Here is a 19534-nt window from a genome sequence, read left to right on the forward strand (position 1 = left end):
ACAATTAAATGCTCTAATTTTTGCTGCGTGTAAGTATCCGATTTTCAGTAGCACTGAACTTCTTATTAGATTATCATTTTGGATTCAAGACATTTAATGAAAAAAACTGTTAAATTCTCTAGCATCTGTGAATTTTTGTCTATGTATATTGTTATTTTATGTTTTCAACAGTAAAAAAATTATTTAACACGCTGATGGCAAAAATGCAGAAAAATTTTGTGAGTTGTATTGATTAAAAAAAATATTTTTGTTTCAGACATTCAATGAATCAGATTCAGTAGAATTCAATCCTGATACAGATTCCGTTGTTATTTCAAATAGATCAGTTTCAGTTTCAAGTATTGATGAAGATGTCCGAGTGTCTGATGAGGCTTCTGACCATAAATCTGCTGACAGTGCTAAGAAAACTGTAAGTCTGCCTGTGATCATTATTATTCTACCAAATAAAAATTATGAGATGGTATTTTTACTAATGTTATATTATTTTTTTAGATTTCAGAATCCTGGCTGGGCTCTGATTTAGATCTCGGCGATAAATATGTTGATAAAGAAGAAAATTTAAGTTATCTAGTGTCAAATATTTTGTTCACAATTTTATGGAGAGGCGTTGAAGGATTTTCAAAAGAGTCATGGAAGGTAAAGTATTTTGATAACTCTTTAGCATTGTGCCGATGTGTAAACATTTATTTAGTTCAATAAACAATTTACTAAAAGTCACAGAACCGCAGTTTCAAAATAAATAATGCTGGTCTTCAGTTGGCTTTGTTATATTTTTATTGTATTTCTTATTTCCATATTAAAAATACAAAGCGACAAGCATAATATCTCAAACATTTGATGTTATATTAAATCCTGGGGTGGTATTCCGAACCGCTCTCGCGGCCGTAGAAAACACTTTAACTCGTGTAAATGGTTTTTCTATGGCTGTGAGAGCGTTTGGAATACCAGCCCTGGGCCAGTCTAAATAGCGCTGTTGCATCCAGCATACTGAACTACCGTCTAAGATTTCTGAATCATGATGCTTTTTTCCATCTCACACCCCTCTTGCTCTCTATCTTTCCATCCATAGTAAGTTACTACTCAGGATTTACTTCTCATTGCGAAATGTGTGACTGAAGAATGAGGCTTTTCTTCTTTTGACAGTGGTCAGTAACTCTATCTCTTTATTCATTATGCTTAAAATTGCTTCGTTGGAGACACAATTAGTACATGAGATTCATAGCATCCTTCTGCCCAACTACAGTTCGAAGGCCTTCATTTTGTTCGTCGTTGAGACTTTGAGAGTCTAACCCTCTTCCACTTCATATAGAAACACCGGCAATACATAGGTTTTAATTGCTCACCATCTTGCGCTTAGGTTCAGATTACGCACTGGGTGTATGATACGTCTCCATGTCTTGGGCCAAGTTGAGGATAGCATTCAATGAAGACCCCATACATTCCATTATTTGGTCGATGCATCTTGTAGGAGACTGTTCTCTTGCTTTTAACCGGGTGATGCTCTCCTTCAACTGTCCCTGTTACGTTTCATGTTATATTTAAATTTTTTCATAAAAACTACTGTAAAACATTGATAGTTAATAAGTGTTTACATTGAATTCAAAGCTTAGCAATATTTTTTTGTTGTTGGTATAAACTAATGTGATATTTGTTTGTTTTTTAGGAAAGAGGACAAGTCATGGCTTGCATAAATCTTCTTGCACTAAACAATGAACTGTATTGCTCGCATTTACAGTTGAGGTAATTGTTTAATAATGCATGAATATTTCTTGATCATTTTTTTTTTGTAATTTGCTAACTGAATAATCAATTAACACCAACAATACATTTAAAAATACAGGATGAAACTCAGAGTGATAAGATAATAACCTGCGCGCTATCGTTTACAGAGTCACCCAAATGCACAAAAATTGAAGTATGACTTTGTTCAAAAACGAAGTTGGCTACAGTTCGCAACAAACAAACGGCCATACTCAGTCTGAAAATTGCCAAATGGATATTAATTTGCATTGTAATTACTTTGAAAATATATGTATTGTTACTTGACCTAATGTCTGCACAGTAGTTAAATATGTGAGCTGTACTAATAATATTATATCTATTTTTTCTTACTATTATTTATGTGTATATAGCATATATTATAATATAATTCTTAATGTCTATCTGTGTGGATTTAAGTATGAATATGTATATTTTTAGGCACTATAAGTATATCAGTACCTCAGAGGCAGGCAAATGCAAATCCAAACGTCAAATGTTAAACTAGAGTCTAAAGAATCTACTTTCTCTAAGTAATTTCTAATAATTCATAACAATAATTTGTATTTTCAGTAACTTAATACATCGGTTCTTTCACTATAAGACTTTTTTTTTAAATCAATGGATATGATCATGAACTGGATACGAAAATCGAAATGTCATTTCATCAAATTCTGGATTTGCATCCGTCTGCCTCTGAGGTACAGATATATTAAACATGTTAATGAATGCCTCGACACGGGTTATGCCCAGTGAGGTATTCATATTTAAAAATAAAAGTGTTATGTAAAACGTGAAATAAAAATAAATAAATTTGTTTTCATAAAAGGTGTACTACCGAATATACTGCATCTGTCAAAAATCCATTGTCAAACCAGCAAAGTGAGGTCTAAATTTTTTTTTAAACACTTTGGTTCTATGCAAAGGTGTAAATTGCGGTCTCTATAAGCATAGTGCACATGTCATTACTCTTGGATAATATAAACCTACTTTGAAAATAATTTAAATAGATACCTACTGGATACATACAATCATTCCATTCATTGTAATAACAATATTTCACAGTATCTGCTTGACTATATTTTGTATTATTTGTTTAGTTTAAAAAAAAAAATATAATTGTTACATTTTTTATTTTTCAAAAATTAATCTCATCATTCTGTTTCTCTGAAAAGGTTTGATTTGGTTATTTTATTTTTGAGGCTTCGTCTCTTGGAAATGGGTGTCCAAGCTGCTCTGTTGGACCTCAAGGATTCTGGATCTACATCAGTGAGTGCCAAATCCAACGCTCTGTACCTGATGAGACTTGTTTACGATTTGGTTGTTCTGGATCCCAATAAGGATGAGAATAAGAAGTGCTCTTCCAAGCTGCTCGATGGAGTTCTAGCCTTACTCGGTTTGTAAAAATTTTACTATATTATTGACAAAACAATTGGTTTTTATGATATTTAAATTAAGGCAGTAGTCTGGTAAAACGCACGCAAAATGAGGAAATCATACGATTTTGCCATTTTAAAACGAATGTTTTTTTTTTTATTGCCCAACAATAATAAAAAAAAAAACACAAATTAAATAAAAACAATTATTAAATATATTTTTGTTAAAAAGTATACTCAAAGTTTTGTGTAACTAAAATATGATTACTTTTAGACCGGCAGATTACGCCATTTCAAATTTAGATTAAACTTAGGTATCTGGGATCTCAATAAAGACTAAGTATTGAACTAAAATTTGCTGTAATAATTTGAAGATAATAAGTTGAACATGAAAGTGGCTGAAGCAAAATATGATTTTTTTGTTTTTGAAAAGAAATACAAGCATTTTAAATCACATACATTTTTGTGACATTTTCCTTTATTTCCATGTAAAATTATGTCTTCAGTAATACTTTGAAAAAATATATATTTACTGAAATGTTTTGGTTGAAACCTTTTTTTTTGATTGTATTCTCTTTTTTTTAAAAAAGAAGATAATTCTAGTTGTAATATTCAATTTATAACAATATCTTATTAACGATTTTATGACCTTCATACCTGCCCTTATCGGTACCGATTAGAAAGGGATAAAATAGCAATGAATAATTAAATGAACAAAATTTTCAAACCCCCTCATCCCTCACTCCATACCTTCACAAACACAAAATACTATTATCCTTGACTTGATTTATTATATCCATATGTATTAGACTTAAGACACTGTTAATTATTAATTAAGATTTATATTGAATTTTTAATTATACCTTCATAAAGGAGCATGTGTGACTCTGAAACTGGTCGATAATCAAATTAATAATAAATGATTAAAAACAAAGTTTTTATTCTAATTTTATTATTTAGTGAAGTGTGATCTATTTGTTTTTACTAAAATCTAATATATATTTGTTTCTTAGATACACTAAAAGTGTTCACCGAGGAAGACACGGATCCCGTGCGACGTGAACTGGCACGCCTCGGCCTCGGGGTGGTGGTGTCCTGTGCTGGCAGCGCGGAGGGCGGGGGGCGCGCTCCCCTCGCGGCGCCCGCCTGTGCCCTGCTCCACTCCCTGCTGCGCTCGCCCGGGGGCGCCCGCACCTCGGGTGACTCCGAGGCGGAGACTGCCTACCTCATGTGCTCTGTCGGCACAGCCATGAAACAGGCTGTCCAAGGTGAGAAGATAATATTGATGGTTAACCTTTTTATATAAAAAAATTTTTTTCTTCCTTTTTATTTATTAAATGTATTAGTGTTAACAAATCACCGGATGGGCCTTCTGATTGAAAGAAAAAAAAAAAAAATAATTTAGCTACAAACTGAGTTATCAATCATTTATATTTATTATACTTAAATAGTACAAAAGAATTGTCTATAGTATTGTAGCATATCGGGTATTGAACTGGATTGTGGTCCCGTGGTATTATTGTGGACTTACGGGCCAAAAGACCGTGGTTCAAATCCCACTACCACATCTTGATGTTCATTTTTCCAGCACAAGTTATTTACGACTTTTATGAAATGGTCTAAAAATTTTAATATTTGAGTATATAATAAGAACTCAAGTATTTCTCTTTTTATTAAAAAAAAAAATTAAATATGTATATTATATTACAATAAATAACTAACAGGAAACTTGTCGGCCTTGTGGTGTAGTGGTCAGTTCGTTTGCCCACCATGCAAGAGGTCTCAGGTTCGATTCGCGACATGGTTGACATGAATAATATTCAAATTTATTTCAACAGAGAGGGAAAATTTTTGAGAAGGGGATATGGAAGTCTAGGCATTTACAGGGCTTATGACCTGTCATTGGCTGGTTTAAGTGGCCACTTTACACACTGTGTAACATTCACCATTCTGCCCATGTTTGAACATCCACATTTCCTCAAATCTTCTCAAACATGGGCAGAATGGTGAATATTACACAGTGTGTAAAGTGGCCACTTAAACCAGCCAATGACAGGTCATAAGCCCTGTAAATGCCTAGACTTCCATATCCCCTTCTCAAAAATTTTCCCTCTCTGTTGAAATAAATTTAAATATGAACAACTCCCTAGGGAGGAAATCCAGCCAGTCTGCAAGCATTTGGACATAATCAAACATTGTTGAATAATATTCATTTAAAATGGTGTTTTTACATTAGAATATTTCATAGTCCCTGGACTGGTACCTGAAGCGTAAGACTGATCATCTTACTTTCATGTAACAAAAATGATCAAGATACACTGCGATTGGTTTACCAATGCACCATTAGGTTTGGAAAGGGAATGATGATGAGCAGGAAACTTAGTGAGGTTATTATTACAAAAACTAATCTTTTAAGCATGGTCTTAATGTCTTTTGTTTTTATATCCTGCAGTTGAGAATCACGATCAGTACTCATTCCTCCTTCCGGTGATGAAGGCACTCTTGGAAAAGGTTCGAAGCTCTATGAACCTTCACAAGTACCTACCTGACTTACCAAAGACGAACATTGGGCCCGTCTTCTTCAGCGATTTCCAAACCTACATCCAAGGCGAGCAGTGGGCCCATTTTATGGAGTATAAGGTAGGATGAATTTTAGGTTTTATTTCCGGGTAATCATTAGTAAAGTAGCCTACACGCAATTAGTTTTTACTAATTGGTTTAAATTGACAATTAAAACTGATGTCCTTAGTGTGAACACATATTCAAATTTAACTGAGAGTTTTTACATAGTTTATTTATAAGATGTCTTCAAACTTGAACATGGACGTATTATCTGTACTTGGTATGCAAGTTATCTTTCAAATTAAAACGATTATTTTTCACTTACATGCAAAATCAGAATTTTTATTCTACTAGTTTCGTATAAGGTGATGCTTTCATTTCCGACCATGGTATTCTTGTCTTTAAATATTTCTATAAATTTCGCCGACCACTCTTTTTGCAATATTCCTCCTAACAGCAGTGTCGACCGGTGATTTTATTTACAGGTAAGCTATAAGTTTTTTTAACATTTTGTACCTACATAGTACATAATATTATAATATAAGTAACATATACTATTGATTCTGTGGTTCTGTGTGATACAACAACTCTCATCTATGAAATTAACTCAAACGACGCAACTTTAAGATATACTATGTAATTATATTATCCTTTACTTTAATACATAACTTGTATAAAAGTTTATAAAAAAATAGCACAATGAATTCAGTGGGTATTAGGTATTCCCATTACAATTGAAATGTCAACTGGCCGATTTGTTCTATAAATAATTAATGCCAAAAACAGCCGCTTCGAGCGCCACATGTCCTGCGATAAGACGCATGAAAGTAATGGTGGTCATATGTCAACTGTATCATCTCAAAGAAAAATATCCCTTAAAAAATATGTTTGAAATACCGTTTACCAAATCGGGAATCTTCAAGTAATTTGTATAATCTGTAAACTTACTCTAAGAGAAAACACCACGACTTGGTTTAAGATGGTCAAAATATGGTATACTTATTGGTATGAAGAAATAAGCCGGAATAATCGGCTAGTTTTTTGGCTCATTGCTGGCGCTGGGCGCATTTTATTTATATTTGGAATAAAATACAAACGATGACATCGATTCATAAGAAATAATAATCATTTGTTTGTTTTTATGTAAATAAAGTTACCGTAAATCATTATTTTGACTAGGCTAGTAGTAATAATGGTAAGCTGCGCATAATCGCTTATATACATGATTCGCCCCTGCTCAACAGTACGTAATACATAATATGCAGGGACGCATAGATCAAACGAGAAAAAGCGCATTCCCTGAATTAATATTTATTTCCATGTACTTACATTTTTCACATTTTACATTTTTTTTGCACCACAACAGGCCAGGAGGCCTAATTACAGTGGTGAATTACATCACAGAGCACCCAGGCTTGAGAAAAATCACATTTTAATTTTTGTGTTCTCACCGGGAATCGAACCCGGAACCTTCCGTGCGTGAGTCAAGCGTCTTGACCACTACACCACGGAGGCCGCCGTTAAACCGTTTTTATCTTTCAAAACATTTGATACTCTGCATCAAACAATTGAATTGATAAAGGGAAAAACATCAATCAAGAAATAAATGGCTTAAATTTTTTACAAGAGAAGTAAACGAATGATTTTCAATTTGAAAATTACGAAATATCAGACATTATTTTACTAAAAATATTCTGCGCAATCTTTCTCAGAATGGGGTACTCTAGGTGAGGACATATTTTTTATTGAAAAATAATATAAGTATGCTAAAAATAAAATACATGGGTTATTTTAAACGATTTATTTTATAACAACGATTTATTTTTAAAAAATGGTACAAAAAATAAATTAAATGCTTATTCACCTTAAACTACTACTACCCTACAAATTTTATTGATTGCACTTTACAGTCTTAAATAATAATACAAAATAAATTAAAACTATTCTTAAAAGTACAACAATTGAACTATGTCAAACATACAAAGAGGTAAACAAAAAAGGAGGTAAAACAAACGATGCAAAATAAATTATTTAAAAAAAACAAATTCTCAAGTATTTCCTTTGTTGGTTCATAAAAATAACAGATTCAAAATTTCCTTTTTCTCATAAACTATGTTCTATGAATAAATTAGTTCTCGTAATTTCAATAGCACCAAATCCATCATTATTATATTCAACTTAATATTTTAAATCTGATTTAAATTTATAATTGTATTACTTCGACATTCATTTAAGTTACAATTTAGAAAAACATTTTGTTTATTGTGTAAATACTACAAATATATTCAATTACGTTCTGTGATTTCTAATTTTTGCATCGTAACTCTCTGATGAATCTCCCGTTGATGTTGCTTCGTATGGCTGCTTAATGTCTATAGAGGCGATGTCTTTAAACTTTTGCGATGTTTTTTCCGATAGCGTCGCGCCGGTATCCGAAAAGTCGTAATAATTTGGTGGCAACACGTCAGAGGATCTAGAGTAACTATCCCCGCTAGAACCAGTCGCTCCGGGATTGTAAAATGGGTCAGGTCCTGAGCCCGCATAGTAGCTGTGAGATATCGACTTGCTCACTTCTATTTCAGTGGCCGGAGCTGTATTATCATTTGAGTACCTCGGCGCTTGGACGATTATATTGCTTATTTGGCTCGGAGAGGAAATCGGTTCCTGCTCTACTTGATACCCCGCTAAGAGCTTCTTATTTGCTGTAAAGACGTCATTGACATTCTGGGGGCTGAAAGCCATATTACTGCTTTTGTAATTGGCATACCGGTCTTCATCTGGCGAGAGACTGTAAATCGAGCTACCCCGAGGGTGCGAATAGTCGTACGAATCTGTGTATCCAGATGGGTTCCTAGAGATCCTGGATGGAGGTTCGGCGTACTGTCCTCCGACGATTACTTGAGCGTCAGATTGCGATTTAGGCTTCTTCCCGATTCGGGTTTTTGTTACCTTCACTACCTTGAGCTTCTTTTTCGGTCTCTTTGTGGCCACTGTCTCATCGAGAGAAGTAGGATATACCTTTATCGGCTTCTTGTTAGAAAAAGACGATTGATAGTCATTGTAGCTGTCTAAGTCATCTTCGAAGGAATCGGGGCTTGATTCGTCAGTTTTGTAGGATGTTGATCCTCCGTAGTAGTCGGATGGCTGCGAACCGGAGTCGGGGTAGCTGGATGAATCATATGTCGAACTATATAATGACGACGGTCTCTTCTTTTGGGATTTAAAGTAAGTACTGGGTGCTATGTAAGACCCCTTCTGACGCTGGGCTTTCTTGAATTTTCCCGTGTCGGTGGAAGGGACGTACGAAGAAGCGGACCCGAAATCAAATCCGTCGGAATCGTCGTATCCCGCCGTGTCTCCTACTCCGGAATCCGAGGCGTCGTAAAACGAAGTCGGGGGGCGAGCGTAAGATTTCTTAGAGCTGCCGAAACTTCTGACCGGTTCGGATCCGTACGATATGGAAGCGGAAGCGCCGAAGCTCGAGGACTGCTCGTCGAACGAGGGAGATCCGTAACTCGAAGAAAGGGGCGCTTCGTAACTCGAGATCGGTGGCTCTCCAAAGTTACCGGATGATGGCGAATCGTAGGTCGCTGATGGAGACGAAAAGTCATTCGGAGAACTGTAAGCGCTCGACGGCGGCTCTCCGAACGAGCCCGTGGGTGAACCGTAGCTCGAAGGCGGTCCGTAGGAATCTTTGGGCGGGCCGTAGGAGTGCTTCGGCGGTCCATAACTTGACTTGGGCGGGCCGTAAGACCCCTGCGGTGGACCGTATTTAGACTTGGGTGGGCCGTATTTGGGTTTCGGCGGCCCGTAGTACGACTTGGTTGGGGGGCCGTACTTGGGTCTGGGTGGACCGTACACGGACTTGGGTGGTCCGTACCTAGGCTTCGGCGGGCCGTACTTCCTGTGAGGAGGGCCGTATGCGGGCTTCGGGCGCCTCTTGGAGCGACTCGGAACCCTGACGTATATAGGTGGTTCACGTTTGACCCGTCTCCGCTGTACTGCCTGTATTTCCTTCGTGCTGCTTTCTCCTGATACTGTCGCCAACACGAACAGCATCTGAAATTGCAAAGAGTTTCAGATTATTATCAAGCCGCGTACGTTTTTAACACAAATAAATATTTTTTCGTGTCATATTTTAAGGAATAATATCTAAATTGTATGTATTAACCCTTATAGTGCCGACAAGCGCCATCGCGCTTGTGTGTATACAAGTTTAAAGTGCCTCGCGAAATCATTTGCTGTTTAGCGCGTGAGGAAGGTCGCTTGTACGCATCATTATTTTTTTACTTTCTACGTATTACATAAGGTTCAAATTATTATATTATTACTAAATACTATATAAAAAGAGCCGTAAAATTGAAATTTAACAAATCAAAGGGTAAATGACGTCAAAAACAAACGTTTCCTTTGGCATTTTAATTATACATGGGTAAAAAATAATGGCACTAGAACGGTTAAAAAAAGGGAAAAAATACAACTTATTTCACGATGTAATATCAAAAGGTCCCGATAAATCGTTTTTAAGCGGTCTGTCATCAGGTGCTTTTTTACATCAAATTAAGCTTTTATGTGTAATTTCGATTCATGAAGATATATGTACTAAATATATTAAAAACAAGTAATATAAGAAGAAAAAAACATGTTAAAAAAAAACTTATTTATATATTACTAGCTGAACCCGGCAATGCTTCTCTATTGCTAGATTTGAGTACATACTCTTATATTTAAATATATCAAATGAACAAAATCGAAAGTTTGATATCGATTATTGTAATTAATTACATCATTATGTTTGTGTTTTGGATTACATAAATTGTGAGGATATGCTAGGTATAACTAGGTATTTGAACATTATTCGCCTGTCACTGTCTTAAAGATGCCTCCCCGATGCTATTTGAAAAAAACAATAGTATTTTGGACCTTTTATGCTTAACTTAAATAGACAAAATCGACACTCCGCTGCCCATTTTCCGCACCTCAAAACTGAATCGGTTTTGTTATTTTTGTAAAACAGAGTATCAGAATGAAACTATCTGTATTCGTACGTTTTGTGTTTTTCAAAAATAGTTATCATAATTGTAAACCGTGCGCCCGAAGACCGCAGATAAAACTTGACGTGGTTATGTTTTTTTAAAATGGTTCTAGTTCCCATAATAAAGTATTCATCATCGTCAATAAATATTTATAGTGGAAATACGGGGATATGTTTGTATGAAGAAAAGTCAGACCGCGTTTTCTCTCAAGATAAAACATTATTAAGTATACTTACAAAGTTTGCTTCATAATGCTTTTATGTAACCAAAGAAACAGGTTCGGTTTTCTTAAATAAAACTATTGACCTATTAGTTATACATTGACGCACCCTGACCCCTCTAAAATTATAACACTTTACTAATGCCCAAACGCTCAGTCATAGCCAACGCGTATTTAGTTGTTCTTTAACTGCCAGCTGGTTTTGACTTGAGCTTGATATTTCATTTGAAACCCAAATGCATGATCATGCGTGAAAGCGTGTAAAAACTGTTCGGATAAAAAAAAAGATGGTGTAACTTTTCGTTGATAAGTAGGAGCCTAGGTAATTGTTTATAATTGAATTCCAAATTTAAAAATAATTTATATTCAAATATAGAATTATTTTTGAAAATGTTAAACTCTGCTCTTGAAAAATGTATTAAATGTTAGTTAATATTATTTCGTCATTACTGAAAATCCATTCAAAATAAATAATTTGGTAGACATTAGAACCTAATTGCGAGACATAAAAAGCTAGTGTTGTTTGTAAACATTCAAAAACTTTTGTATATGCATTCTCGTCGAATGCAGCCACGGTGAACGATGAATAAAACATGTATGCTCCTCACTTTTTTTTCTACCTAACCGATTGAAGATTTTAAAAGCTATAAATATGCCCATGGTAAAGCTTATCATTTTGCTGTAAACCGCCCGTAAATCGGTCCAGTAGTTATTTAGTCTATCGAGGACCCCCTTTGCCTTTCATGTATATAAGATACATATTTGTATTTTTCGTCTAAATAAGGGAATGAAAAGATTTGTCTATTATTTTTTTTAATGATGTAATTGTGACAATAAAGATTATGTATTTAGTTTTATTTAAATTTTATTTATAATTTTTACCAGTGACCGGGTTTCGTCGTGATCGACATCGTCAGACTGGTGGAAGATTTAAAAAATTCTTATGTTATATTTTATTGAGTAAAAAAAAAGCGGGGGTTGTCAATCATGATTTTATATACTTATGTTATTATGAGAATAAACGAGTTTAAATCAAACGAATTTAAGTATAATGTATTAATAATTATTTGAATTTAAGTATTGTTTGTTTAGTCTTCTACCAGTCTGACGATGTCGGTCGCGATAAAACCCGGCCACTGGTGAAAATTATAAATTCAGGGGGGATGAAACTAATTACAATATTTTCTATAATTATAATTAAAACGCAGTTCCACAGAATTGTCAGTAGAGAAACTTAAAATTGATGTAAGTTTATTACTCGCTCTATGGTTTTCAAATATTATCAGCGTAAATAATACATAACATTACGCGTATAAATAAATTGTATAGTAGGTATCGTTCGCTTAATTTCTTTTCAGAGTTTTTAATTATAGTATCGTACATATTTGGCTTGTAGTCTGAATGTACTCGTCTCGTGTTTCTAAGGTAAAATATATTCAAATTGTAATTAACATATTGAGTGTTGAAAGGTCTATTTCATACGCAAATGAACGTATTTTTCCAAGAAAATGAATAGAAAAGCTAACCCCCTTGTTAATGCATCCGTTTCGATTTCTCTCCGATTTATAATACAGATGTTCTCAGTAATGGCCGAACGAAAGAAAATGTTTACTGGCAAGAATGCGTGTGCAAGTGTGGACAGAGCCAGATGTGAGCTTTACAATAAATCTAAATTTGTTGCAACAGAGAGGGAAAACGTTTTGAAAAGGGTTATGGAAGTCTAGGCTTGTGATCTGTCATTGGTTGGTGTAAGTGGCCACTTTACACGCTGTGTAACATTCACTATTCTGCCTATGTTTAAACATCCCCCTGTTTTCCCTCTCTGTTGCAACAAATTTAGAGCTAAATAACTTCCTAGGGAGGAAATCCAGCCTGTCTGCAAACATTTGGACACACTCAAAACATTTTAGATTAACAATGAATAAGTTTATATTACGTAAAATTAAAAAAAAAACAAATCTGTACCTCAAAGCTGAAAAGCTATTTTCAATTTTGCAAAAAGTTACATTTTTTGCTAAATTGAGTTATGAATGTCATTTTGTTCATATATTAAGATTCTATTGATGCTAAAAACATTGGAGTCCTCCTGTATACCACTACTGAAATAGCTTTTTCTAAAACACCAGTAGTGCGCTCTTGCATGGTAGGCAAACGCACTGACCACTACACCACGAGGCCGACAAATAAATATATAAACATAAACATACATGCACATACTTACACACACACATAAGTAGATGTCTATCCATACACACACATACATATTCACACTGACATATATAATTCTATATTATATTAATTATAATTTTTATTTCTTTTACATAATGCATACATATTGGTCATTTATCAGTTATTTCACATTATATTAGATTAACTATGAATAATTTAGTGTAGAAATACGCCCTTAAATAAATATTTCTTATCAAATTATATTTTTTGCTGTCTCAATGTATTATTTATTGTCCTATTATATTTAGGCAAACTCAAATCTAGTCGTAATCTTACCTTTTTATTTCATCGTGTTCTACTATCTTTTTTATTTGTTTGCTAATTTACAATATTACATAAATTCACTTACTTGTATAACACTATATTAATCATCATCATTCCCTTTCCGCACCTAATAGTGCATAGGGCACTGCATTGGTACACCAATCGCAGTGTATATTGATCATTTTTGTTACCTGAAGGTAAAATGACCAGTTTTACGCTTCAGGTACCAGTCCAGGGACTATGAAATATTCTAGTGTGAAAACACCCTTTTAAATAAATATTTCATATCAACCATGTCGGGAATCGAACCCGAGACCTCTTGCATGGCAAGCTAACGCGCTGACCATTACACCACGAGGCCGACGATTAATAATCAAAATAAATGTACCCTATTTTATCTTTAATTCTAAATAATATATTATTTGTCCCCAAGTCAACAAAACATTTTGATTGAAAAAACGTGGAGTCGCTTCCAACTTACTTGAGACTTTCTGGCAAGTCGTTGAACAATTTCATACCTTTATAGAAAATGTTATTTTTCAATTCATATCTCAATTCATACATCTTGTATGAATGTGGAAAACATTAAGCATGTATGTGTGGATAGACGTAGGTGGCGGTCCATCCTCTCTGCCTACTCCTACGGAGAAATGGCGTGATGATAGTTGTGGTAGTAATTGTAATTATGAAGTCGACAAGCGTCAAATGCAATGTACGTGAGTCTCATACGTACTGCCTTCATGTGAGGTTAATTTGTTTTGAAACTTGTATTTGTGCAAGTAAAACATACAGTTACACGGCATTAAACATGTTTACAAAATCGCTTTTACTTATTAATCTGGTCGTTTAGATGCTTAATGGGAAAGTAAAATCTCATACAAATCTTATAGCGAATGAACTCTTTAAATAAATATAATATCGTGTGCCGGTCTATATCCGAAACACGCATTTTTACAGGAAAATGCGATGATGTCTACACATCTTGTATAATTATTATACTGCAACAGAGATGGAGAACATTTTAGAAAAGATAACATGGAAGTCATTAGTCATGGAATATTAAATATTAACGGTGCTACTAAAAGTGATCTTGTATTTATCGATAAATACATAATATAAAAATGTCTACCTTACCTACATAGAAAATGATAAATCAATCCTTACATCACCCTGATGCACACGTTTGTTTAATTTTATCGTGAAAAAATATTTTTTTGAGAATGTTTGCGTATCTATCATAAAACTAAACAATTCAGACCAAAATGGACATCAGGTCATTGGAATTATACGCATCGTCCATCGGTAACTGCACATATGTGCATCTAACATCTTCCAGAAATCAGCAAGCAGCCTGCTAGCCACATGTCCGGGTATAACTACCTGCAATCTACAAAAGCTACCGTCCGGATATTATCCTTTATTTTGCTAATCATAATGTTGAAACAGAACTTTATTTATTTAGTTTATTATTGTTTACTTTTTATAACTAACGCTTGACGAATTATCTACTCTGCTCAGTGTTTATTTTTTGTTAATTTAGTGTTATAATTTTTAGTTGCTAGAATTCCACTCGTCCATGCGCTTTGTATCTGTAATACTATTGGTAATCAAGCCTCAATATGTTAATGTTTTCAACTGTCAACTGTCAAATTTCAAATTTTGTAAATGAGGTCTAGAATTTCAACCGTCCATGCGCTCAGTAGCTGCAAGATTTGTTATAATCTAACTGCTATTTTTAAAAATTGTTTTTTTGCTTATTTTATTATCATTTAAACACTAAATTTCATTGTCAAATGAAAAAAAGAATGTAAATGGGGACTAGATTTCTCACCGTCCATGCGCTCTGTAGCTGCATGACGTGCTGGGATATTTATTTATTGTACAGCGCCCTTGAGGTAATTTTAGTAAAAACGGCGCTATATAAACTATCAAATTTTGTAATAATAATAAGTCTAGGCAGTTACCGGGCCTATGACCTGTGCTTTTTTTAAATAGATAAAATAAATATTAGCCTTTTTATGATAAACCCAAACATAAAAATTTTGGAGCCATTTTCAACGAGTTGTAAATAACTCACTTCATGAGAAAATGTAATTCAAGCTGTGGTAGAGCGGGGTTTGAGCCTCGAGCATTTAATCCGCGAGTCCGCGACTCTGGCCACGGAACCACGGCCACAAGAAGAGGCCACATTACACACTGCAACATTCACAATCAGCCTATGTTTAAACATAAGTATTTCTTCGATTCTTCCATCTGCTGATTTTTGTGAAGTTGAAGAGGTGAAACCTTTATTGATGTGGCTGAGATTCATCTGACTGAATTATATCACCTACATGCCAGGCACCGCCTAAAAATATTTTTCATTTTTGATACTTTTTCTTGAAACAGTTGGTCTTATCAAGAATATGTTGAGTTTGTTAAAATGTTTGTAGATAATAACTGGATGTCACCCTTTCGGGAGTTTTTAAGATTCACATATAACAACAGAGATGGATAACAATTCAGAGAAGGGAATATGGAAGTTTAGGCATTAACAGGGCTTGTGATCTGCCATTGGTTGGTTTAAGTGATCATTTAACACACTGTAACATTCATCCTTCTGCCCATATTTCTTTAAATATTCCCTGTGGTTTTGTAGAGTGACCGAACGAAACAAGATTTTCCGTCAAACCGAAAGCGAATTTTGGCTTCTGTTCAAGTTTAGGCCAAAACCGAAACTAAAACGTATTTAAATAATTTAAAGGCGTAATCATCATCATCGTTCCCTTTCCGCACCTAATAGTGCATAGGGCACTAATACTAAATGCACCCTTGTACAAGCATTACTACTACCCATTCTAGATTACGCTGATGTTTCCATGACGGATTTAAGCTGTGAGCAACTCGATAAACTTGAACGACTTCAGAATACATGCATAAGGTACATTTTTGGTCTTAGGAAATATGATCACATTTCTGATTATCGTAGGCAACTGAAATGGCTCAAAATTAGACAGCGGAGAGACTATCACCCCCTCTCACTTCTGTTCAATGTACTTCATAGTCCTAACGCTCCTATATACCTGCGTGAAAAATTTCATCAGTTCATGGTTTACCTCTTCGTTCTAATTCTCAAGGCACTCTCTTAATACCCATCCACAATTCCTCTTTCTTCTCTAACTCATAAAGTGTCCATGCGGCTCGACTGTGGAATCATCTCCCATCCACCAACAAAGATGTTACTACATTATCTCTGTTTAAATCACGTCTGAAGAAACATCTCCTTTCTCTTCCTTAATCTCTCCTCCTTTCCTTTTTCCTCTTTTTTCCTTTTTCCCATTGAGTAATAGTTTTGATTTAAGGTAATTTATAAACAAATACGTTTATTTCTATTTTTATATATTTTTAGCTTTTTAATCTATTTTTTTCTATGGAATATGTTCTGTAACTTGAATTATAAAAATAAAACTTTTATTATATAGGTTAGTTGAAAGAAATTGCCATTTGGCAATAAGCCCGCCAATGTACAAATAACATTATGTACAAAAAGTTAAATAAATATATGTATATCAATCGCAGTGTATATTGATAATTTTTATTACATATAGGTAAAGTGATCAGTTTCGCTTCAGGTACCAGTCCGGGACTATAAAATATTCTCGTACAAAGACACCTTTTTAAATGAATATTTCATGTCAACCATGCCGGGAATCGAACCCGAGATCTCTCGCATGGTAGGCAAACGCGCTGACCACTACATTACGAGGCCGACACTTAAAAGTCACTTCGCCCAAAAATAAATAAAATTTACTTAATAAACACTAAAAAGTAGGCGTTTTCATCGTTGAACATTACGAGTTTATTAAAATAAGTGTTAAATAAAATACAAAATAAAATAAAAGGCATTGATTTAATGAGACTTTTCTTTTATTTTTAGCGCTTTTCGGTTCATTGTTATGCTATACTTACAATTAACATATTAAAACAGAGATGAAGAACATTTTAAAATAGGTAATATAAAAGCCTAGGCATCTACAGGGCTTATGACGTGTCATTGGCTGGTTTGAGTGGCCACTTTACACACTGTGTAACATTCACCATTCTGCCCATATTTGAACATGTTCATTTGCATAAATAAACACACATCTACACTTACAAATACACATAAACACATCCTTTTGTTGTAACACAATTGAATAATATGTATGATTTTTATTTAGAAACTTTGCTGGTCTGTCTTTAAACTGTATTTTAAAAAAAATGTTATTATATCATTGTGGACTGTTTGTTTCTTTAAAATAAATAAATAACAAACTATGGAAAATCAATCATTAAACAGTACGTCTCCATGTTTTTTTCAAATGTCTTAAATTTAGAATATTCCGTCTTCTACTAGTGGTAACACGATGTTACATCACCGTGCGCAAAGGGATTATTTACCACAGTCTTTTAAGATTTTACGTTTCACGTGTCATTATAGTCAAAAATATGGGTTAATTGCTAATTTATTATGCTACAGTATCTATCATGCCTGTATATCACAGAATTAGCAAATCACGACTTGTTTACAAAATTATTAGGGACACTCTTTCTTATGAACTTTCTTTTATATCGGGAAAAAAATTCAATTGACCTCTCTTGTTACATCGATTTATAAAAAAATTGGGAACGCGTAAACAACAAGCTATTTTTCGTATAATACTTTGTGAACAAGACCGTTTTTAAAAAAACCCGACATTAAATTTTTGAGAAGAAAATATGGAAGTCAGTCCTTTCGGACATACTCAAAACATTGTTGAATTAACTACCTGGTAAAATAAGAAGTATAAAAATTGAAAAATTTATTTCAGGTGTTGCCTAGTAGGTGAATTGGTTCAGCCGGATGAATCTCACCCACATGCTAAAGGTTTCAGCTCTTTTACTTCACAAAAGTCAACAGATAGAAGAGTTGTGGAAATGTGAATGTTACGTAGTGTGTAAAGTGGCCACTTAAACCAGCCAATGACAGGTCATTAGCCCTGTAAATGCCTAGACTTCCATATTCCCTTCTCGAAAATGTTTTTGCTCTCTGTTGCAACAAATTTAAAAATGAACAACTCTAAAAATGCTTTTTGATACCATTAAAAAATAAATTGTTTTTTGTAATATTAAAATATTTAAAAAAATAAATACATTTTTAGTAAAAAACTTCACTAAATTATATTATTTACATGTGCTTTTATTATGTACATTCAAAGAATGATTAAATTTATAAAATTATTTTTACGTCATACTTAAATACGTTTAATTTAAACTCGTTTATTTTCATAATTATATAAAATCATGGTTGGCAACCCTTTTGCTTGCATTGGTTTTTAACACAAGTTATGTCCGTTTTTTCCAATTGAAGAGAACAAGAGGACACAAGAAAAAAAAAACAATAAAGTATTCTCCTTCATTATTTTACAACAAATTAGTCAATATTTCATAGAATCTTCACCGCGCTATTGCGAGCAGCTTTGGCAGCTTTATTCCTCGATTGAATGCGAACAGAAAGAGATGTCGTAGGTACTCACTTTCGCCTATTTGACATTCCATTTTGTAGGCTTGTAATAAAATAAAATATTGTATGTAACGTAAAAGCAAACACAATGTCTTGTAGAGCAGAACATTTATACCAGTGGTCGGCAAACCGCGGCTCGCGAGCCGCGTCTGGCTTTTTAGCCACTTGAGTGCGGCCGGCTCACACAGCCCAATATTCACAATTCGATTTATTTTGTCAACTGGACCTGGACTTTTAGGATTATAGGCAAAAATATTGCAAATTCTGTCAATAAATGCAAAGAAAAACATCATTAGATGGGCCAAAAAGTACGACAGGAGTGAGAAAAGGTTTCGTTTCTATTTCGTAGGGAAAAATTGAAAGTCAGATACTTGTTTACCATTCACCAAGAAGCAATAGTCTCGTAGACATTTCCAGAAAAAAAAATGTTTCGAAATTGGTCGCCACAATTGTAGCTAAAGCTCTTTACCATCGCTAATTCATAGAATGCTTACATATGACGTAATACGTGCCGTCTGTCCCACGGGGCGCGAAACGTCTTGTTTTCGGATAGTTCAAAATATGCATT

General features: G+C 34.2%; 2 protein-coding genes across 4 annotated transcripts in view; one reads left to right on the forward strand and one right to left on the reverse strand.

Moving 5' to 3' along the window:
* LOC148274246 (neurobeachin-like protein 1) overlaps positions 1 to 19534 on the forward strand; it is a 217125-nt gene that overhangs the window by 39563 nt on the left and 158028 nt on the right. For all 3 annotated transcript variants that reach the window (XM_088237390.1, XM_088237388.1, XM_088237391.1), the window contains 6 exons: positions 257 to 409; positions 493 to 636; positions 1664 to 1740; positions 2961 to 3154; positions 4148 to 4402; positions 5587 to 5774. In XM_088237390.1, coding sequence (XP_088093516.1) covers positions 257 to 409; positions 493 to 636; positions 1664 to 1740; positions 2961 to 3154; positions 4148 to 4402; positions 5587 to 5774 — 1011 coding nt within the window. The remainder of the gene's footprint in view (positions 1 to 256; positions 410 to 492; positions 637 to 1663; positions 1741 to 2960; positions 3155 to 4147; positions 4403 to 5586; positions 5775 to 19534) is intronic.
* The window catches only part of LOC148274248 (uncharacterized), a 51167-nt gene continuing 39118 nt past the window's right edge, over positions 7486 to 19534 (reverse strand). Inside the window, exon 2 of the mRNA XM_088237392.1 lies at positions 7486 to 9755. Coding sequence (XP_088093518.1) covers positions 7986 to 9755 — 1770 coding nt within the window. The 3' untranslated portion in view covers positions 7486 to 7985. The remainder of the gene's footprint in view (positions 9756 to 19534) is intronic.

The sequence above is a fragment of the Micrasema longulum genome, unplaced genomic scaffold (genome assembly GCF_059751315.1).
Source record: "Micrasema longulum isolate JH-2025_06_02 unplaced genomic scaffold, ASM5975131v1 h1tg001714l, whole genome shotgun sequence".
Taxonomy (NCBI): Eukaryota; Metazoa; Arthropoda; class Insecta; order Trichoptera; family Brachycentridae; genus Micrasema; species Micrasema longulum.